Consider the following 22,869-nt stretch of genomic DNA (forward strand, 5'->3'; position numbering starts at 1 on the left):
ACAAACGATAGGTTTAATAATGGATTAACATGACAACGTGAACGAAACACACGCATGCCGGTAATTAAAAAGGTTACGTTAACAAGCTAGCTAGACAGTTAGGACCATAGCCTATGGTTAGGACACTGTCCTGTCAGGGGCAGGTTCCTGCTAGTTAATAAACGTAGGTGTACATCTGGGTGCCTTCCAGATTAGTTAAATTAACTGACTGTGAATTCATTGTATCTTTCCCATGCGGTGCATGAACAATGCTGGTATTGGATGTATTTATCGGCAATCGCGATGACCGTGAGTTGAGGCTTCTCCCTCTTGCATTGAGCTCTGTAAATTCTCGCCTCAAATTTAAGCTTGTTATCCACCATATCGAGTTTTAAATTGTATACATATCCCTCCATTGCATATTTAAGTCCCTTTTGAAGGCTTCTAGGCGAAATCAGGTCCTTTTGTCTCCAAAAGTTGTCTAGAGCCTCTTGGGATATAGTTTTGTCACTGATAGCTGCCATTGTAAACTCTTGTCAGCTCTGATAAAGTGTCCGATTTAGCAGCTGTCACAATGGGGGGCGGGGCTTAGATCTCGCGAGATCTCGGCACATCGACACCATACACAGGATCTCAAACTGTCAATGGACAACGTCAAGATTAGACGTGTTCGAACTTAAAAGTGTCGGATAGCTTCACGCCGGTAGTTCCGACCGGTCACGTAAGATGCGGGAAGGAGAAAACTGTCCGGGCTTGACTGGCGTCTTTTGTAGCTCCTCCCTGACCGAGACTGGCAGTTTACGTACGTTGACCATCAAGCTGAAGTAAGTCATCAATTTGAACTCGAACTCAACCTTAGAAAACTAATATCACGGAACACCGCTCCTTCACATAGCAATTAGGAGTTCCAGTAATTACGTAAAAGTTGCATGTTACAGCTTAGCCTAAAATGACAATATTACTCTTTCTAAGTTTCTATTATCATCGGACGAATTCAGGACTCTATCCCTCCCCCGACTAGTCTCATCACGTCACAACGTGCGTGTCGATTCCATGCAAAGTTAGCCAGCGAGGGTTGGAATTTGTAAACGACTTGCCCTCAGATCTATGGTGATAAGGTTAAAGGTAAGTGGATTTCTGCAAAGCTGTCTTTCCGACCGCTGTTAGTGACATGTTCTGTTCACGAAAGGTTTTTTCTTTTTGAAAGTTGCTCATTGCTTGTAATAAATGAAACTTAAGGATTTCCGTTTCCTGCAGTTGCTTAGGCTAGGGTATGCTCACCAAATTCCGTGGTCCAGTGAAAAGAAGAGGCTATGATTGAACAACAAACGACTTTTCCTTTATGATATCCACTCTGATATTTCACGACTTAATTTTTATATTTGCCTGCTGAAGACTAAAGTCCATAGCAGACTAGATTTTAGTGGTTGCCCAACTGTACGCCAATATACTCTACTTTTGTCAACGGCTGGAAAGGTATTAAGCATAAACTATTGCTAACCAAAAGTGGGCCGGTGTTGTATAGGAGTGGGGGAGGAGGCATTCGGAATAGCAATTCCGTAGCTTGGTATGTTTTTAGGCTAGCCTAAAAGCAGTCAGCAATAGAAGCAATTGCAGTCCTGCAATTTATCTAACTTCACTTTAGACACGGGGGCAATCAAACAACACAAAGCTCCGTCAACGCACACGTACACAAAACAAGGCATGCATAACAAACTTTTATATTATGGAACAATCATCATCATGCAAGAGCACTGCAGAAGTTATCATAACTGTTTCAGTTATGATTGAAATCTCTCCCCAACCTCGTGGTACGAACATTTGTATAGCTGAAGTTGTCGAGACTACGAGTGACATGTCTGATAATGCTGTGCAGTGAATTGTATGAGTCCAATACATCTATCCATGATTGTAATTTTTTGCTATAAGTTGATTCACGTGTGCAACATCAAATCGTTGCTTAAGCAGCACAGAATGAAGTGTTTTTTCCGATTAGTTGTGGAGCTCAAATGTCAACACATTTTCACCAGCATCTCAGACATTTGCCTACCTTTAATGAACATATTGGGAAGTGTCAAATTGTCTGTGTGCATGCATATTAGGGAGCTTTGTGGCAGTTTAAGAACTGTTTGATGGAAATGTAGCCTAGCCCATAGCCTACATGTGCTGATAAAACCTGTGCAGTGTAGTGTAGTATCTAGTATGTCTGCACCATGCCATTTAAGCCCGCTAAGCGACTTTTGTGCTGAGTCCATGCCCCCTTGCAATTCATGTCCAAGTTGATATAATGTGCTGAGTTTTTCACCTGACATAAGGCCTACCCTGTAAGCCGTGCTGATAGGGGCCATTGGGCCCTGTTAGCGACTATTTCTTTTGCCCAATGGCCCCCCGAGTCACCTCAACACTGCTCTAGGTTTCATCACAGTTGGGGAGGCAACCATTATTTCCACCCTCTTCACTAACAAACACCATGATTCCTAAGGCTATGGAATTGGAGCAAAGCATACGGAAAGAAAAAGAACATTTTGATATATACGGGGAAAAAAACATTCCAGACTGAACATTTTCAAACTATTGTTACGGATTCTAATTGGGGATGATGTGTAGTCGTCCTTCACATTACCACACCATCAATATGAATTCGAAGATGATGCCAAACCTAGTTGCCCATAAAAACATTCCCTAAATAAGTGCATAAAATGTAGTTATCTCTTAAGTCGTTTATTTGGTTGTTACGTTTCTGAGTTCTGAACTATGGTATATTGAAACAAACAAGTTTCACAAGGTCCTGTCCAGAGGAATAAGTAAGGAGTGTGACACAAGAAAATACCAAATCACCGTCTGGGAGCCATTTAGCTTCAGATTGGAAAAATTCAATAAGCATGGCTCCATCTGACTCTTTCCATGTCTAGCCAATACATTTTTTTTATAAACTTTGCATTTAATCATTAAGGCGAGACACGGCAGGCAAAAATGTGCAAGTTAGCATTCTAACGTAACGTGCAGTATATCGGATATCTGATGCCTGTCATGTTTGGTATCGTTGAAAAGCTCTGTATCTCCCACACAACGCTATGTAATCCAAATAAGGACATTTCCTTTCCAGCAGTAACCAATGATGTTAGTAAAAACGGGGCTTTAAACCTAAGGACGCAATTTCATTGGTTTGCGGTGGTTTCTGATGACGTGATTCGTTCAGACGCATCACGTGGTATGGCTTGACACTTCCTTGAATCTTTAAATGCGATTTTCTCGAAATTAGTTTTTTGTCATACTCCAAGGGAAAAATCTCCACTTCAGTTCATCCTATATACACCAAACTTTCAAGTCTTGTACCCAACTATATTATGAAGACATTTACAGAGGGATTTGTAAATATATTATTCCTAGCCTGAATTATATAACATTATATCCCCTAAAACATGGCGAAAATCGTTTTTTTTTAAGGCTATTGATAGTATTTTCTGATTTACAGGAAAACAAAAGTAGATATCCATAAATCCCTCTGTAATTGTTTTCCCATCTAATATGCCAAGAAAAGGGAAAAGGAATTTTTAACCTGGCTTTATCCCATGATCAGATTTTTCTTTTAAACATTATGCAAATTAGCGCATATTTAACGAGATAATACCTAATTTGCATATTCAAACATAAAAATACAAAAAACTTGTAATACATTTTTTTTCTCATCTAAACATGACTAATCAACTGAAAAAGTTTCATGGTGATACCTATTATTAAAGATTTTTACCCTATTCACCTGTAGTGCCTTAAATCATACGTTTAAATACGAGACATGAGGCTCTAGCATAGTTCTTAATTTAATAAACATCCTTAATAAACTCCTATTTCTCCTGCTCTTTTGTAGGGTGACCAGACGTCCTCTTTTTCCCGGACATGTCCTCTTTTTGAGACCTAAAAAAGACGGCAGGGATTCCCAAATTGTCCGGGATTTTGATTCGTGTCTCTTTGTAGAATTTTTTCAAAGGGACCGAGTGTTGGGAACACACCAGCGATCAATGATTAGCTACATAGCTATCACAATGTACCATATGTTATATATACCCTCGGAATGGCCAACCTATCTCGGTCATGGTGGGTATTATTTTGTAGAAAGGAAATAGTCAGTAGCAATCTATAACACAATTATATGCTTATCCTACATAAACTATGGAAACTATTAAAAAAACTATTCAATTAAATGAATCATTTCTTATTTTCATTGGTATTGTTGTCATATACAGATATGCAATGATTTGTGGGTAATATTTTGTTGTCCAATGTCAAGTCTCTATTTGATCATGTGACGAGACGATCTAATTTAGACGCACAATCTAAACGTCAAGACCTAGAGGCAAAGTACACAGGCAAGCACCTTTCAAACATAAAGGTGGTGATTCATGATACTCTTTTTCAATGGAAAGGATAGCCAGCCAATTCAGCCTCTCCTGTTCCATGCGGCCCCTCAGGTAGGTATTTTTGAGTTTCAATTTGGAAAAAGATCACTCGGCTGTTGCCACTGTCACAGATGTCAGAAACAATAGCAGAGCAGTGCACTGCACACCTTACCGAAGGTGGATTTTAGGGAATGATAATCCACAATCAGCATTTTGGCAAATTGGGAGACTACGGACTGCTAGGCAATCTGCTCCAAAACAGGCCCTGAATGATAGGTCGCCGCCGAGCGCCTGTTTCATTGTATGTGTTTTTCAGATGTTGGTAAAGCTGCTGTGCCGCCGCAACAAATCGTGCCTTTCATAAGTGTTTTTAAAGAACCTTTCAGCACTTTGACCGTTTGTTTACGTTAGTGTGTCAGAGTGCTATTGTTGATATCTTTCTTTTTTACATGTCTACTTTCCCAATACAATAGCCGAAGTAAATAATTCTCCCCACCGGCGATTGTTGTTGTTTACGATTTTCTATCAGTTCTCTCACCACACAACGACGTCTCATCTTTGCTCCTTGAATGTCGATATGTAATGGTATGGAGTTATTGAAACTTACTACGTGTAAAAAAGACTAGAAATTGAATGTTTATTTTTCATTGAATGTTTATATAAAGATATAAAGTTGCACTGGTTGCCTTTAATATTAAGATATTAATGAGAGGGAGGCCAGCTATCAGAGTTTGTTGTTGCTTTATCTTTTGCAAAAGGAGAGATGACACAATGGATTATACATAATTACAACATAGGAAAGTTTAACTATTATATAGTGTATATGCCTAATGTGTGTGTGTGTGTGTGTGTGTGTGTGTGCGCGTGTGTGCGCGCCTCTTAACTAGTAAATAACGTGCACTAGGGCCCTTGATAATAGCATGCACGAGGGCCTGTCGTAACTATCAACCCATCCCCCCCCGACCGTCACCACTGAAGTGTCCTCTTTTTCACCAACTCAAATCTGGTCACCCTATCTTTTGTCCACCTTTTGTGTTTTATCCTTCAAGTCTGTTGTCAGAGAGGAAATTCTCTTCTGGTCTCTTCTGCTCTTCTGGTCTCTCTGAATATCTTCATGCTGTGTTTTGTTCTGTAGATCTAGAATGCCTAAAACAGGATGGATCCATCAGGACATCTGAGACCTCTGTGTGTCCCAGCTCCCCTTCTCCGGTGGCCACTTTGTCCTCAGGCACTAAACTGGACACCATCTGTTGGATTTCCCAGTTCCGAAGCACAGGAAGGCAGGCTGTGAAAATATGCCTGAATGGAGGTCCCGGTGGCGACTTCTACTGCTGAATTCCTTGACCTGTGGCTTAGAGATCTGTGTGGCAGCTGGGATCACCTATGTGCCCCCACTGCTGCTGGAGACAGGGGTGGAGGAGCGCTATATGACTATGGTGTTAGGTACAGCTCTAAAGATTTAATGACTACTCCTCCAACCTGTGATGTCATGTTAACATAGCAGCAACTCCCTCTTTTACTCAAAAATATGGAATATTGCAATGCAGCTGCATGAAACACATCTTCATATTCTTGACAGTCAATTTCCATCAATTCTGTATGTATCTGTGGAGATTAAGTACTCTTCTTACTGTGAATCCTTTTTTCCCAGGTATAGGACCAGTCCTGGGACTACTCTTCATCCCGCTGATTGGTTCTGCTAGTGATCATTGCAACAGCAGCTATGGGCGGCGGTGGCCTTTCATCTGGTTGTTGTCGCTTGGTGTGCTGATTGCCCTGGTCATCATTCCCCACGCAGATGCTCTGGCAACATACTTCTGGGGTGGTCGAACCCTTCATGTGGGTCTGCTTATCCTGGGTGTGGGCCTGCTTGATTTCTGTGGCCAGCTGTGCTTCACTCCTCTGGAGGCTCTGCTGTCTGACCTGTACCATGACCAGGAGGACTACAGCCAGGCGTTTGCCATGTTCTCCTTCATGGTCAGCCTGGGAGGCTGTATTGGGTATTTGCTTCCTGCTTTGGATTGGAGTCGAGGGCTGCTGTCAGTTTACCTTGGAGGGCAGGCAGAGTGCCTCTTCTCACTGCTCATCGTCATCTTTGTGTCCAGTGCCTTGGTCACGATGAAGGCATCAGAGGAGCCAGGGCATCCCTCTGCAGGTCTAGAGCCAAGTCCTCTGCAGACAGGCCGCTGGGTGCCGTGCTCCTGTTGTTACCTGCTCAGGTGCAAATTCAGGTTTCTGAAGTCAGGGGCCCTGCTCTGTCTGCTGCAGACGTGCTGGACCATGACACCAGCCATCTACCGGAGCTATTGCCATGTGCCACGTGTGATGCGACAGCTCTGCGTAGCACAGCTTTGCAGCTGGATTGCAGTGATGTCTTTCATGCTGTTCTACACAGACTTTGTGGGAGAGGGGTTGTATGAAGGTGTCCCCAGTGCTGCTCCTGGGACAACCCTGAGACAACGTTATGACGACGGTAAGAACCAATCAGGGTCAAGTATTCTCATGTAGGGCCAATAGGTTTCCCGCGAAAACGGACGGAATTCGCGGAATGGACCATCTGAAACAGAATGGGCCATTGAAAACGGAATTGCAACTTTTCAAACGGAAACATAATTTTGTGCATCAATATCGCCCAAAACCCCCTGTATTTTACCCTGTAGGCTGAATTTCTTTTAAATAAACACAACAATGATCGCAACAATGAACCAACATTAATTGAAGAACAAAAGTAGTCAGGAAATTTCACGTCTGCGCTGAGCTCTGCTCCGGCCACGCCCCCCTTTTTAACGTTTGACACACACACACCTTGCTACCGCCACATTTAGTCACATTCATCTGCTCGTCTTCCGAATCTCATTTAAAACTAAAAATGTTAAGTCTTCTGTTCTGCTGATGGCTGGCAAACAACAATCTAAGAAGGGCACGTATTATTCACTGAGTTACCAAAGCAGTCTTCTTTATCTCCCTTTAATGTGCATTCATCAATTACCATTACATGACGATGCGTGTGGTGTGATCGTACATATGTTTGGTCTGCAATGAGAATGGGGACTAATTAGCACTGCACTGAATTACATTAACATGAGTTATTGCTACACAATAACAATTACACAACTAATTACTCGATACATATAATAGTGGACATTACACTAGGCAACATGGATCTCATTCATATCTCATCCAGTCGAAATCTTAACAGGATGAACCCATCTTTATTACAGCGTATCAACATAAGAACAGAACATAGCTAAATCTCCGCTTAGCATGCTAATCACTACTAATAGCACAGGCATGTAGCCCTAAATTTGGTATTTAATACATGATCTATCACAGTAGCAACTTCATGAAAACCCTTACTTTCATTAGGTACGCACATAATTCCTCACATACTGGTCGAAAATGATGATTTAAGCATTGGAAATGTATAAGGCCCATAGCTAGTACGGTCAACTACTTGGCGACAAACTGAACACAGTAAATCTGAGGGAGCTGCATGCACACAGACAGCGTTGCTAGGCAACATCACTATCAACAGAGAGTTTTTCATACAGTTAAAGGCACAATATGCAACAATTATGCTTTAGGGTTAGGATAAGCAGTTTAACCTTAAAATAACAGCTTAAAAAAAATTGGGGCGCTACAATGACTTTTAATATGGAGAATTGCGTCCGTGCCAATGGCATAGCAGGGTCGATAGGCATATAACTGCCTTCTGTAGTTTTGCCTGCCGATGCCCGCCGACCTGACTTTGATTACCTTCTGCCGATCTAGTAAGTAGCTTATTTGCCGTCTTGCTTAGTCTTGTGTTGCACATGGTTGATGTTTGACTGTGTAAGGACAGTCGTTGAGTAATTAGTTTGTCATAATGTCAAAGTCAGCACATTTCAAGAGATTTCGTTAGTTTTAGCTGCTAGCATACCTTTAGCGAATAGCTATTAATCCTTAATGCACCTTTAACATGCGGAAAGGCTGGTCTCTTGATTCTCCGCCATCGTGCCACCCTAAATCTTTGAATGCACTATGCGCCAGTATTGTATTCAGCAAAATGTGGAACGGAAAATGCTTTTTTTTTATGCGGAAAAAAAACGGAATCACCAAAATGTGACACGGAAAATGCTTTTTTTTTGACGCGGAAAACTATTGGCCCTACTCATGATCTGTGTAACGATGCAATTTGGCATAGGTTTGTATGAATGACCATTGATAGGTGAAAATTCACCCTAGTTACCTCAGGACTCCGGAGCTGCATGAAAGTATATTTATTAGACAGACAAACAAAGACCATTGCAATCGGGCTCCCCTCCCAGCACAAGGCTGACAGTGAAAGCAACGATAAACCCTTTGCACAAGGTTTATATAGTCAGAAGTTTGGTTTTCAGCAGGGATAACCACGTGGTGGATTTCTCACGTCCGAGGCTCCCTGTCTTGCAAGGATGGCAGTTTTGCACAAGGTCTTATCTCCTGGTCTAAACATGCTCTTGTTCATATGCAGACTAAGTGGCACCTAATATTCTAGTTACACACACAGAGAGAAAAGCCATGCTCCTGCTTTCATAAGCACATGATTCATACAAGGAATATATTAATACAAGGCACTTGATTATTATATTCCTAACTCATTAACAGTGTTGGGAAATAATCTCTATCAATCCCTCCTTTTATCCGTTTCAATGGATAATCAAAATGTACAAACATAATTAAAATCTAAATCTAAATCAAAAATCATCTTTCTTAAGCGTTAATTATCATTTCAATGAATAACCTCAAAATCATCATTCTGAGCTTCATCACGGCTTCATCATGGCCTTGGAAAACTGTAGAGGAAGACAGCTCCTATCCTCTTCTAAGGAAGCCTTTGTAGTTTACAATGTGTTAGATGTATCCATGTGGCTCTCTCCGCTATTTTGGCTGTGGTAGATGTTGACAGTAGCTCTTGGTATGGTCTGTCCCACTTGGGTAAGTGGCAGTGTTTTCTTTGGAAGCTGTTGTTTAGGACCCAATCTCCTGGTCCAACCTTGAATTCAGCCTCACAGTGTTCCTGTGTAGGGGAGAGAAGTCTGAGCGCATTTAGTTTCGACATCTTTGCCATATACTCTGAAAGTGTGTATTCAATCTCTTTGTTTGTTTTAGCAAATGGTTTAAGAGTTTAGGCAGTGTAGATTCTTCCATACATCATTTCAAACAGTGATAACAACATGCATTCTTAATTTCACTAATTTCACTCTAAGATTCTCAATTTGCATTTAATAGAACAGTTTATCCTTTTCTACCAGTCCTGCTGACTGGAGGTTGTATGAGCAGTGATTGTCTATGGCTACAGTCCTGCTGACTGGAGGTTGTATGAGCAGTGATTGTCTATGGCTAGACAATATTTCTTTCTTTCGTTTGGATTCAACTCAACTCAATCTATAACTGAATGTTTAAACATCTTTCAAACAAAATAATTGAATAAGAAGTAAAACAATATAAAATCAATGATGAATGATTAACCTACGTTCTCATAAAATAAAAACAAGAACTTAAAAATATATGCTTACTATCCCCTCTTATTGAGGCATGTTTTCACCATGGCTCAATATTGCAGCATATCTTTTAGTGTGCTTTTAGTGTGTTTTTTGTGTTTGTTTTTTGCATATCTTTTTGTGTGTTTTAATTCTTCAAATGTATATGTGTTTCAGATGGTTGTTGCAGTTCAAAGTGTTGTACACAAATTAAAATCAAGCAGCAATAGCAATACATGGAGTAAAATAATGGTCAACATCGTAGCAGAACCTGATGGTCCAATAGGCTTCTTGGATTACTAAAATCATAATAAAAGAAATAAAAGTAATAAAACTTTCTGCTTGGTTAGTGGCCTTGTCTGCTTTGTGGTTTCCCAATGAAACCGAGTCTTTTGCACGTGTGTGCGCAATCAGTGCAATAAGTTCTGCTGCCTGTGCGGAATAGTGTGAAGGTAGTGGCTCTGCCTTCAAGGTTTTCTCTGCTGTGACTACAGCGTAACCCGTTGCATTACTGCCATCAAGGTTCTTTTTGCTTGAACCATCAACAAACATAGTTAAATCAGCTTTTGGAATAGGCATATTTTGTAGGTCAGCTCTGGCTGCCATAGTTGTGATCTGTCCTTTGCTATAAGTAAAGGTAGCTGGCTTAAATGTCACGCAGTGGTCAATAGTGATATGAGGCTGTGAGAGCAAAACAAAATAAATAAAAAATAAGCATGTGGAACTTTCAGTGTAAGTGTCTGTTTTGTACAATAGGAGCAGAGGCCTGCACTGTCAAGGCTGCAGCCACTACTGCTTGTAGACATTCAGCTACTGGATCTAGCCGTGTGGAATAGTATGCCACTGGTATCAACTTTAAGTCCCCCCTTATGCATTAACACAGATGTCGTATAACTTTTTTTTACAGTCTACAGCTTGTACGAATGGCTTTTTCATTTCATGGATGTGCTAAGACGGTATAACTAACCAACAGTTGTTTTAACTGTTCAAATGCCTGCTTTCCATCTTCAGGCTTTTTAATAATATCTCCAGCTGGCATGGGCTGAGAATAAAGTAAACTCTGCAACATTTGTGTTTCTAACGCATCGTTAGGAATCCATTATCTACAGAATTAAGTTATTTCCAGAAAATACATAATTTATTTCTTTGTCTGTGGCTGAGGTGCTTTTTAAAGATAGTTTTACTTTAGTGGACCACAGCTGCTAATTTTGTGGCCTTGTTTCTGCTGGCCTTGTTTCTGCCAGGGTATGTTTCAAGGGTTAGGGTTAGGGTCTTTTTATCTGGAGGAACAGCAGATTCTTTTGAGCCAGCACTCAGCCCCCACCCAGCCTGTTAGTCCAATGCATCAATCTAGGTTAATGTAGTTAGTGTAGCAGGCTTACATTCTCTTTAAATCTTTTTTAGTGGCTAAACAGTGTATTTTCTATACATACTAATATTTTGGGACACCATTGTTTAATTTATTCTAAAACCCATGTATTGTTGGATGCCCAACCCACACCACATCTCTTCCTAATAAGTTTGTAGGGCATGTTTTTGAAACATAATCTGCATTTTAAATATCTGTCCCGTTTCAGACTCTTCAAAAGTAATGGGTTATGTGTATGACTGTTTTTAGATGTCTCTTTCTTTTGACAACCTTACTGTTCTGGATATGCAATTCTCTAATTACTGCTCAGCAGGTATCGGAGTCACACAAAACAAAACAAAAAATCATTGGCTTTCTCGCCAAAACAAAACAAAACAAAAACAAATCGTTGGCTTTCTTGCCACCATTAACGTAAGCTTTGCCTTGTTTGTTTGGCGCAACCAATAATGCAAAAACATTTTCAAAATCTATGTTTACAATTTTCTTTTTGTTGTGGACATTTTAAAATCACCTCTTATTGCCATTATCATGTACGTCTTTTGATTTTGACGCACTTTTTCCCATTTCTAAGTCATTGTATGTATTTCTCTTAATACCTTTAACTGATATTGAAACCTTTTAAATTACCTTTAGTTTATTCTTCTCATTAGGGTTAGATACGTTTCTATTTGCAGACTCTCATACAGCATAGCCAGGCACAACCTGAATAAAGGCATCAAGCAGGCCAAAGCCATGTATAGGGAGAAGATTGAGGGCCACTTCACCAACGGAGACCCTAAATAATGGAGCTGCTCCCCCACCTGCTGGCACAGACCACACAGCCATGGTAACAGCAGAGGAGGTAAGACTCATCCTCAGGTCTGTGAACACACGGAAGGCAGAGGGACCAGATGGCATTCCAGGAAGAGTGCTCAAAGAATGCGCATACCAGCTCGCAGATGTCTTTACGGACATTTTTAATATGTCTTTAGCCAAAGCGGCCGTTCCAACCTGTTTTAAAACAGCAACTATTATACCTGTGCCCAAGCAAAATAACATCAGCACCTTAAATGACTATAGACCTGTGGCGCTCACTCCCATCATCGCCAAGTGCTTTGAGAGGCTGGTGGCGAAGCGCGTTAAGGCTTCCCTCCCTCGCTCCCTGGACCAGCATCAGTATGCTTACAGGGAAAACAGGTCCACTGAGGACGCTATCGTCACAGCCCTCCATTCAACGCTGACACCACTGGACAAGAAGGGAGACATGTGAGATTACTCTTCATAGATTACAGCTCTGCTTTTAATACCATCGTCCCCAACCGGCTGATCACCAAACTCCTTGATCTGGGCCTCAGCTACAGCCTGTGTATGTGGATTAAGGATTTCCTAACAGATCGCCTGCAGACAGTGAGACTGGGTCCTCACCAATCCTCGAGCCTGTCCCTCAGCACTGGTGCTCCACAAGGCTGTGTATTGAGTCCCCTGCTCTACTCAGTCTACACACATGACTGCACCAACACCCATCCTTCAAATACTGTAATCAAATTTGCAGATGACACCACTGTGGTAGGACAAATCACCCATGAAAATGAAAGTGCCTGCAGAGACGAAGTCGACAGACTGACAAAATGGTGTAACGAAAACAACCTGACCCTGAATGTCAGAAAGACAAAAGAAATCATAGTCGACTTCAGACGGCAAAAGGCGAACCCTCAACCCCTCACCATCAATGGTGAGGAAGTAGAGAGGACCTCCTGCTTTAAGTTCCTGGGGGTTATGCTCTCAGAGGACCTGAAATGGGTGAAGAACACAACTGCCACAGTTAAGAAAGCACAACAGCAGCTCTACTTCTTGCGGATATTGAAGAAAAACGACCTGTCTCCCGAGCTGCTTAAGTCTTTTTACCACTGTTGCATTGAAATTGTGATCACATACTGTATTACTGCATGGTATGTCAACTGCACAGACAAGGACAGAAAATCCCTCAGTCGGGTCATAAGATCTGCAGAGAGAGTCGTTGGACTTCCACTGCCTCCCCTGGACGACATCTTTAGGACGCGCTGCCTCCGCAGAGCATGTGGAATTTTGAAGGATGAGACTCACCCCGCAAACCATCTCTTCACCCTGCTACCCTCTGGCAGACGCTACCGGGCCACTACAGCCCACACCTCCAGACTGCAGAACAGTTTCATCCCCAGGGCCATCACAGAACTTAATAATCACACTACCCTCCACCCAGCACAACTTTTTTTTAGTGGTTGCACAAACTAATTTCGTTGTGTATCTAATGCACAATGACAAATAAAGTCTATTCTATTCTATTCTAGTTTGTTCTTGAGATTGCAATGCTAAGTCAACCTGAGCCCGACCAGAGGTCCTCCAACTCACTCGTTTTATGAGGAGGTTGAGGCTAGGGGATTTCCCTGGGGTGATTAGTCCCCTACTGGTTCCGGGTCAAGGCATCTCAGTAATGCGAAATCTTTAATTACATAAATTATTACTATAGTTATCTGTGTTTAACCCATTGTAAAAAGTTCATCTCAACCCCACAGAAAAATAAGTGTTTTGCCATATGTTTCATATCCCCTTCTTACTGGGATATGTCATCAATTTTAAATCCCTTGTTTCCAATTTTTTCTTATTGTTAAAATCCGACTAGACAGGTGTGTCTCTATACGTATCAGGCTTTACCAAGAGGCCTACCAGAAGGCCAAACAGGAAAACAGAAAGTGAAAAGTTCCCTTCATACAAGGCGAACAATAATGTATACAGAAATATCCGGAGAAAATAGGCCTAGAGAGTTTTCAACTTCAGATGACACCTTCCTTCTTAACCACCAGGCAGAGGAGGTATACAACGCTCTTACATATAACCTTTACCGTTCCCAAAACGAACGGTACCCTTCCTTCCAACCACCAGGCGAAGGAGGTGAACAGTGCTTATATTCCATATAGCGCGCTAACCCTTCTATGGCAACAGGCTTTCCTTGCTTATAACATTTAGTGTTCAAAAAATGAATGCTACCCTTCCTTTTATCCCTTCCCTTACATTGGGACAGGAAGATGAACAGGAATATACTAACATTTAGCCTTGAGCGCTCCAAGAACATGAAAACTATAAACAGAAGTCTTCTCTAACTCTAGCAATTCGTTCAACACACGGGGCATACAGGAAAAAGTCCTTCATCAATTTTGTTCCCCTCTCCACCCCGCAGCAAACATGCAAAAAGTTAGTGTCAACCCCACTTGAAGACAAGTGTACGCAAAACCGAAACAAACAAGAACCACATACTATCGTACACTTACATAAAACAACCAATATACTCACAAACAGTCGGAGTCCACCCCCTATAGTCCAATTCAATTCCTTCACTCTCGGCTCTCCTTGCTGGCAGGCCCTGGCCTCCTTCCAATTCAAGTTGGAGGTCTTTAGAAAAACAGTCTCGTACTCCGTACGGTTCAGGTCCTGATGATTGGCCCAGCGTGGAGAGCCGATGAGGTTGTTGGAATCCCGGACATGAGCCACCAAATATGATAGGTGAAAATTCACCCTAGTTACTTTAGGACTCCGGAGCTGCATGAAAGTATATTTATTAGACAGACAAACAAAGACAATTGCAATCTGGCTCCCCTCCCAGCACAAGGCTGACAGTGAAGGCAATGATAAACCCTTCGCACAAGGTTTATATAGTCAGAAGTTTGGTTTTCAGCAGGGATAACCACGTGGTGGATTTCTCACGTCCAAGGCTCCCTGTCAGACCCTCCAGGATTTCGCGATGTCGCGATCGCGCCAATTCACGCGAATTCAACGATTACCCGCAAATTCAGTGCGATGTAGCAATTTTAGCACATCACCGCAATTTTCGCGCAAATTTGACAAGTCATTGTCCTCTCCCACAACTTTCTCCTGCCCCGCAGACACGGTGCAGACACTAGCAGAGTTCTAATCCGTTGTAAACAATGTGAATGGCTACACCAGGCATGGAAATCAAACACAGTTTTATGTGTACGCTGAGATATTCAAAACATTTTATTTAGTCTTACTTGTGGTCCTTTTGTAGTTCCAACAGGTGCACTTCGTCGTGGATAAGTAAATCCTATGAACTTTTCCCCCTACGTGTTTAGCATAACATAGCATAACTAGCTATGTTTCTAGTTAACAGTCAACAGCTGTTTCTATTCCCACGAGACGAACATTTGAGTGATGTCAAAGTAAAAGTCCTGTGTTCGTTTCCATAACAACAATACAAACAATATACATTTTCTGACCTAAATAAGCAAAGGGCAGAACAGCCTATTATGCTACATTTTTGTAGTACTGGTAATCTTTTGTTTGGCATGTTGGTAAGGTTATTTCAGTTTCAGTTTGTTTATTTGTTGAAGAGGGACAGTGTACATTAATAAACATTAAAATGTAAATGCACCCAATTGTAGCCAAAAGGCTAGTTTCCATTGGCAGTACCCCTGCCAGAGTGTTAATGGCTAAACATATACACATAAAAATTGAAATAAAATAAAATACCAAAAACCGGATTTTGAACATTAAACAGCAGTTCTTATATGTGATCAGATTGTCCCAACTTAAAAGTCTGTATTTTTGGAGGACAGAACAGTGATGGTGTGAATTAGGTTTTTTTATCAAGTATTTTGAGAGCCTGTTTGTAAAGAGACATGACTGGTTTAAGAGTAGTGGAGTTTGCAGTAGACCAGGTGGGTAAGCAGCAGTTAATGTGAGATAAAATCAATGAGAACGTATACATTTTAGCAGCCTCAGTGGACATAATAAACTTTATTACAGGCTCAAGGCCCACATGGGAGATGTACAATACATAAAATCAATAAATTACATATAAATATACATTCATAAATGCATATAAATACACAAGGAAAGAAGGGCTAAAAAAGGCACTTATGCCAGTGTTCCCAGATCTTAGATGTGTACTTGACAGAGCTGCGGCCAGGGTCTGTCATCAGATCAATTAATACATTTGAAGAGCGGTCCAGCCGACACATAAACTTAAAAGTAAGATTCCTCAGCAAGGCCATGAAGGTGGTAAGACCCATATTACAAAACAGCTGACTGGCTCTAGTACTCCTGGGTTTTTTCAGGAGTATCCTAAGACAGTCATTATAGGCTACTTTCAATTTACGCAAGCTCTCCTTCTTGTAATTCACCCAGAGTGGAGCTGTATAGAGAGGGGTGCAGTAGGCTCTAAACAAATTAATTTTAACATCATATGTACAGTGGTGGAATTTTCTAACCAACATGTTAGCTTGGACATAGAGCAATCTCCTCTGTCTAAACATGTCAGCATCATCCTCCAATGTGTCTGTGATAATGTGCCCTAAGTATTTGGTACTTTTGGACACCCCCAGAGCTTGCCCAGAAAGATGAAAGGCAGGAAACTTAATTTCCATGTCCTCCTTAGTTCTACAGACCATTACCACACTCTTCTTTGCATTATATTTAACATCAAAATCGACCCCATAATTAGTACAGATGTTAAGCAGCTGTTGAAACCCGCCTGTACTCGGGGATAGTATAGCTAGGTCATCTGCATACATAAAGTGGTTGACCAGGGAATCACCTATCATACAACCTGTACTGCATTCCCCCAGCTGCCTGGAAAGGTTGTCCATATAGATATTAAAAAGGGCTGGGGATAATATACCCCCCTGCCGCGACATGTGATTTCTAAGATGCCTAAAGATGGCCAAGGTGAATTTTACATTTATTTTAGAGGACCATTTTTCAACGGTTTGGTTCTTTAGAGAATGTTTGTTTATTAATTATTTATTTTTCAACAAATAACTCAATTATGGGAAATAAGCTACTTTTTATCGCAACTTTGACTTGCGCCCGCAATTTCATCGCAACAAACACCTAAAAACACCGCAATTTTCACCGCAACTTTTTGGAAAAGACCCCGCGAAATCAGTCATTTACGGCCGCAACTATCACAGAAAAGGCCCGCGAAATCCTGGGGGGACTGCCCTGTCTTGCAAGGATGGCAGTTTTGCACAAGGTCGGAAGAAGCACAGTTCCCTTCTTATCTCCTCTGGTCTAAACGTGCTCTTGTTCATATGCAGACTAAGTGGCACCTAATATTCTAGTTACACACACAGAGAGAAAAGCCATGCTCCTGCTTTCATAAGAACATGATTCATACAAGGAATATATTAATACAAGGCACTTGATTATTATATTCCTAAATCAACAAAACAGTGTTTGGAAATAATCTCTATCAACCATTTCCACAGATGAAACATAACGTGTGTGCTTAATTGGCGATGCTAATGGCATAGTAAGCCATTTCAAATTTCCATTCTCTGGCTCAATCAAAATATTTCACTATAAATGAATAAATAATAACTAATAAGTCTATTAACTAGTCTGTCCATCCATCCACCCACCCATCAATCCATCCATCCATCTTTCTAACTTACTAATCATTCTCGCTAAAAAAGTAGAAAAGTAACCATGTAGTAAGATAAGAGTGCTAGTTCGATTCCCTTCACCTCCGTATCAATTATAGTTTTAAATATCCTTGTATATCGCTTTGAATAAAATGACTATGACTAAATGTAAATGTATTAATAAGAAATTCAATAAATTGAAGCAATGAAAAGAAATTGTGTGTATTTCTCTCTTCTTATCATGAATCCACCTTAATCATTTTCTACAAAATTGATATGCTATGTATGGTGTAGTAGACTGAGACTTTATTCACTACTGCACAAAAACTAGACACGTTTGCAAAACGAGACGTTTTCAATGATGTAAGTTAAAGTAGGTAAAACAACTTTCGCCAATATCTCCGTAAGGGAGATGGGTTATGTGCTCAAATTTCCTGGGAAGACGTTAGTATTCATGTGCAAACTTAAAATCACGTCTCAGGATTGCTGCGCATGCAAGTTATTCAGGGTGTATTGTACCCATGTCTCAACTGTACTAATACCACTGTCATATAATTATGAGTGCTTTGTTCTCCGCACCGACATTACAAAAATGAAGGCTACCACTCGCAAAAAAGTGAAGACATTCAATCTTTGCCTGTGGTGTTTGCAATAAATGACTCGAGAAGGTCTTTTAAATTAATTATTCCTTGTCGGGTGAATCGGTAGTGCTCATCATAGTACTCATCATGATGGAAAAATGGATCTTGGTGATCGCAAAGAACTCTCCCTACGCTAATCAAACTATCTAATATGACTCTTTGGTCAATGGGATCCCTCCTTTTGCCGGGGGTGTGGCAAGCTAAGCCAGCTAAACTTAGGTTAGCCTGCCCTGGAGCAGGTTAGTGTTAAGTGATGTGTTACTATGGTTATTTATCGAAAGTTGCTTTGCCAAACCAAAAAAAGGGGCGTTTTCTTTTTTTAGCCTGGAATCTAGCCCGCTAAACCGCTTAGCGAGCTACGGCGAACAGTAAGCTGAGCTTTCTTTCTTAGGGCAAAGTGTTAGCGTCCAGGTATTTACACAGGTTACAATATGCAAGTTGAGCTGCTGAGCGGCGCAATCACATTCGCATTTTCTTGTGGAAATGCATTTCTAAACGATTCCCTAAATGGTCACCTTGGAGAAAGTGAACCTTTCACTGTCATCATGTAATTCTACATATTGTTTAACTCAGAGACCTTGGGCCCTAGTTTTGCGGTGGAAATTACTTATGAGTTAGTCTTAAACGATAAATGAACAATTCCCCCGTGGTGTGGATTTTGGATATAGGCATGTCGACGTTTTCTCAGACAGAATGAAATGCGCATACGCCAATCACAAACCATCACTGCGTAATTCGGATTAATCTATCTGGCAAATATATAGCACTTTCTGTTTCTGTTTTAGCAAGGAAGCAGGAGCTAATCTGTGTTATGTGTTCATGCTATTAATACATCTCGGATACATCTCAAAGTTAACACATATCCTATCAGGCTTTAAAAAAAAGAATAAAATGTTTGTTTTGCAATGTTCGAATTTCTTCAGATGACTAGTAAAGGAGGACAATAACACAAACCTAAGCATCAACAAATGTAGATGTCTGTCTGTGTATTTGTACAACTCACAGTTCTTCAGTTAATGCAGTGTATAGGCTCCCTCAGCAAGGAATCATAGATGCTCTCGCTTGACCAAACATTTCATAAAATGGGCCCAAACATTTGATCCACCCTGGAGCCCAAAAAATACAAATTGCCCCTACATGAAAAGTCTTTAGTGTTTTTATATTATTACATATCATTATTAATATGACAATGTGTAAGCCATAGGTTTATTTGTATTCCTAGATTAAGAGTCTTTCCTTTTAAAACTTGAATTAACCCTCTTTTTTCACACAGGCATTCGAATGGGCAGTTTGGGCCTTTTTCTACAATGTGCTACCTCAACGTTCTTCTCATTACTCATGAGCCGGTTGGTGTGTCTCTTTGGCTCAAGAACGGTCTACCTTAGCAGTATGGTGTGCTTCACCATATCTGCTCTCATCATCTGCTTGTCCAAGAATGTGATCTTGGTTACAACCATGTCTGCTCTGACAGGATTTGCCTATGCTACCCTGCAGACTCTTCCCTACACTCTCACGTGCCAGTATCATAAAGACAAAGAGGTAAGACTTTGTGTTAATATCTGCATGTCACTTATTTCTCCTTTGCAAAAAAATTAATGGTTCGCTCTCACCTGTTTTATTTTATTGCAATGTAATCAGTCACAAGATGTTATTTTTCTTCTTTTTTTTTTTTTTAAGGTTTACATGCCAAATGGAAAAACAAAATTATTAAACAAGAATGGTGTCACCATCACAAGAGAATCTGTGCATTTGAAAGTTGATGATCACGGTGAGGTCTTGAACAATAAACCTGGCTGTGTCAACGGGAATGCATATTTCAGCAGGGATATTTCAGAATACCACACCCCACAGCAGTACCAGAATGGCTTCCCTTCTAATTCCATAGAGGAAGACGATCATGAAAAACGTGGTGTTGGCCTGGATTTTGCAATTCTGGATAGCACCTTTCTTCTGTCTCAAGTCTTCCCCACTTTCTTTATGGGGATGATTGTGCAACTTACACAGTCTGTCACTGCCTACATCGCCTGTTCTGCTATTTTTGGTGCCATTGCCATTTGCTTGGCAAACCATGTGATTTTTGACCAAAAAGACCTGAGATGTTAACTACCTAGCCATATTAATGCCACCAATGCTCCTAATTGCATTTTTAGTGTTGGGTGGGTATATCTTACTGTTTGACCTTAAACCAAACAATTTGCAATACTAAAGAAAATGTTCGAAAGAAACCCTAATAAGTAAGCTGCAATCAAAAAGTATTCAACTACTTTTACCTTGAAGACAATCTGCTGCTGTTAAAACAAGTTAATGAACACTTTAGTAAACTGTTTAATAAAGTTTACAAATACACTGATAATTATTTGATAAAGTTGAGCTTAGAAAGCATATCTTCTCCAAAACAGCCTTCTTTGGACATCTGAAACTGCCAACTGTCTCATGGAAATGGCTGCTGACACTGTAAAAGAAAAAATGTATCACAGCTTGGGCAAAGAAAATGTCATTGGAACTCTATAAAGTCTCCAAAATTCCAATAGTGTATTTGCAGAATTTAATGACCGTTATGATCAGAAGTCATTGAAAAGAGCAATACTTTTGCTTTAGACTTTTAATCATTTTCATATTATCAAGATAACTCAAACATGTATTAACAAAACGTGTTTGACTGTTTGTTTACTTAGTCCGTAATTAATATATTTTATTAAATTTCGCTCACATCACCCGAATGTCTTCAGGGTTAAGGAGGTATGTCCATATGTGTATGATATCCTAGTTTTACAAGGGCAAGATTATGCCTTTTTCTTTTATGAAGATGTTTTTCTCTATTGTGGCCCACATTATTGTTACACATGATTTTATTTTTGTTGTTCAAATGCCTCCAAAACATAATCAGCTTTAAGAGTGTGTGCAGTAGATATCGATCTTTATTTGTGTAGGATCCATTTTAAAAAGCACTTCCAGAAGTGATGAGGATTAAGCATTTTGTAAATGAGGCTTTTTCGTCCATGTGGAGGGGAATTCTGAATCATGCAGTTCTTGAACATAGTTGGTGGTACATGTGCCTTTATATGTAATGGGTTATTTTTTAATGTACAATTGATTGTTTTTTTTATTGTATATTAAAATTAGTATTGTTTTAATGTCCTGTCTATCATACAGTATATTTCAGAGGAAGGAAATTATCTGAAGGATATTATATCATTTCATTATAGCATACATTTCAGCTCAGTCCATTTTAGTCATCTGAATGCACCTGTAGATTAATTCTGGTCATTACACCACTCTATAGAAACACTGTGTATCTTGGACCCTAATATGAAAGGGCAACAAGCTGTGACTTACGCATATGACATCATAGTGATAATGTGCAACTGATTCAACACGAAAGGGAGGGGCCAAGAATAATTGTTAGTTGCATTGACGCACAAAAGAGTAGCGTGAAGCCTGTGTGGGAACGGAGAATCCGTGTTTTTTGAGGCAAATATAACAACAGGAATTCGGGGGTGCTGTGATGACAAGGCACTTGTTTGGTAAATAAGCTGTATTGAATTGATAACAGCCCAGCACTGAAACCACCACAGTGTAGTCCATGGCCTTTATTATTTCACGTATATGCCTCTAGGTCAGGCATGAAAGATATTAGGAAATGTATTTATTTAGAAATGTAGTGGTACTGGAAGAGTCAAAATGTTGAATGTCAAACGTTTATTTACTAGGGATGGGTAGCCTAATTTCCTTAGAAACATTACTGTCATCACTTATGCTGTGGAGAAAATAATGTGTGGTAGGCTATGCGCAAAACAATCAATATACCAAAACATATTTAGTCTTCAAAGTATTTTTTTTGCGAAACACTCACAGTTTAGTGTCAAAACAGTCCCTGCAAAACCCCAACAGTAGAATGACATATAAGTATTGATCCCACAAGTATTGATTCTTTAAATGCAGTGACAATAATAATTGAATCCTTTTCAGGAAATGGCAAAAAGTATAAATATATGTTCCATATCCAGAGCAGTGTATAATCTCAAATGGTGAATAAGATTTGACATTGAATTATTGTATTCACTCTGTGCAGCAGAGAGCGTCGTTGTGCCTAAATACATCACCTGTGTAGCCATTTGGTAAAATGTTGAGTTCAGTAGAGATTTGATTAGATGATGATAAAATTAGATTCAGACATTGAAAACCAAGATCAGTGCATTTTCCTCAAAACAATTGAACTGAAATGCCTTTTTTGATCAGACACACACTAATGAGGTGCTAGTTCGACCTCAATGGCGCTTAGGTTTCTGTATGTTATGAAATGACCAAATGCATGTGCAAAACAACTTTTTGAGATGTGCGTGGTGTGCGGCTTGGGTCACTCTTTTTGCCTTGTTTTCTTTTTTTGTCATTTCCGTTGCCTGATTTGGTGCTTGGGTCTCTTAGTCCTCAGGTGCATTAAGAGTCTAACTGGAAAAAATGTGAAATGTGAATTTTTAATGTAAATTGAAATGAACAGTTATAACTACAATATAGGGATAGGACACATTTGTCTAATAATTCCACCCGAATCCTAGGTTCACCTGTATTAGGGGGCTTTAATTTGGT

The 22,869-nt window shown here is 40.2% G+C and overlaps 1 protein-coding gene across 2 annotated transcripts; it reads left to right on the forward strand.

The window, feature by feature from the left end:
* The first annotated feature begins 664 nt into the window (after positions 1–664).
* Positions 665–21,429, forward strand: LOC308368621 (solute carrier family 45 member 3). 2 transcript variants are annotated; one of them, XM_080842837.1, is made up of 5 exons: positions 665–803; positions 5,512–5,819; positions 6,028–6,849; positions 19,556–19,821; positions 19,960–21,429. In XM_080842837.1, exons 2-5 carry the CDS (start codon positions 5,672–5,674, stop codon positions 20,383–20,385), a joined length of 1,662 nt encoding a protein of 553 aa, XP_080698963.1. In that variant the 5' UTR covers positions 665–803; positions 5,512–5,671; the 3' UTR covers positions 20,386–21,429. The 2 variants fall into 2 exon arrangements, with proteins under 2 accessions (XP_080698963.1, XP_080698964.1); XM_080842838.1 differs by lacking the exon at positions 665–803 and adding an exon at positions 1,056–1,104.
* Positions 21,430–22,869: the final 1,440 nt, after the last annotated feature.

The sequence above is a fragment of the Sprattus sprattus genome (genome assembly GCF_963457725.1).
Source record: "Sprattus sprattus genome assembly, chromosome: 7".
NCBI classification, from domain to species: Eukaryota; Metazoa; Chordata; class Actinopteri; order Clupeiformes; family Clupeidae; genus Sprattus; species Sprattus sprattus.

What these genes read in the sequence shown, in the direction of transcription:
- LOC308368621 (XM_080842837.1), top strand. Translation starts at nt 5,672, where the DNA reads ATGCCTGAATGGAGGTCCCGGTGGCGACTTCTACTGCTGAATTCCTTG. An exon ending in CTATATGACTATGGTGTTAG is followed by an intron (nt 5,820 to 6,027) that starts GTACAGCTCTAA and finishes CTTTTTTCCCAG; the next exon opens with GTATAGGACCAGTCCTGGGA. An exon ending in GAGACAACGTTATGACGACG is followed by an intron (nt 6,850 to 19,555) that starts GTAAGAACCAAT and finishes TTTTTCACACAG; the next exon opens with GCATTCGAATGGGCAGTTTG.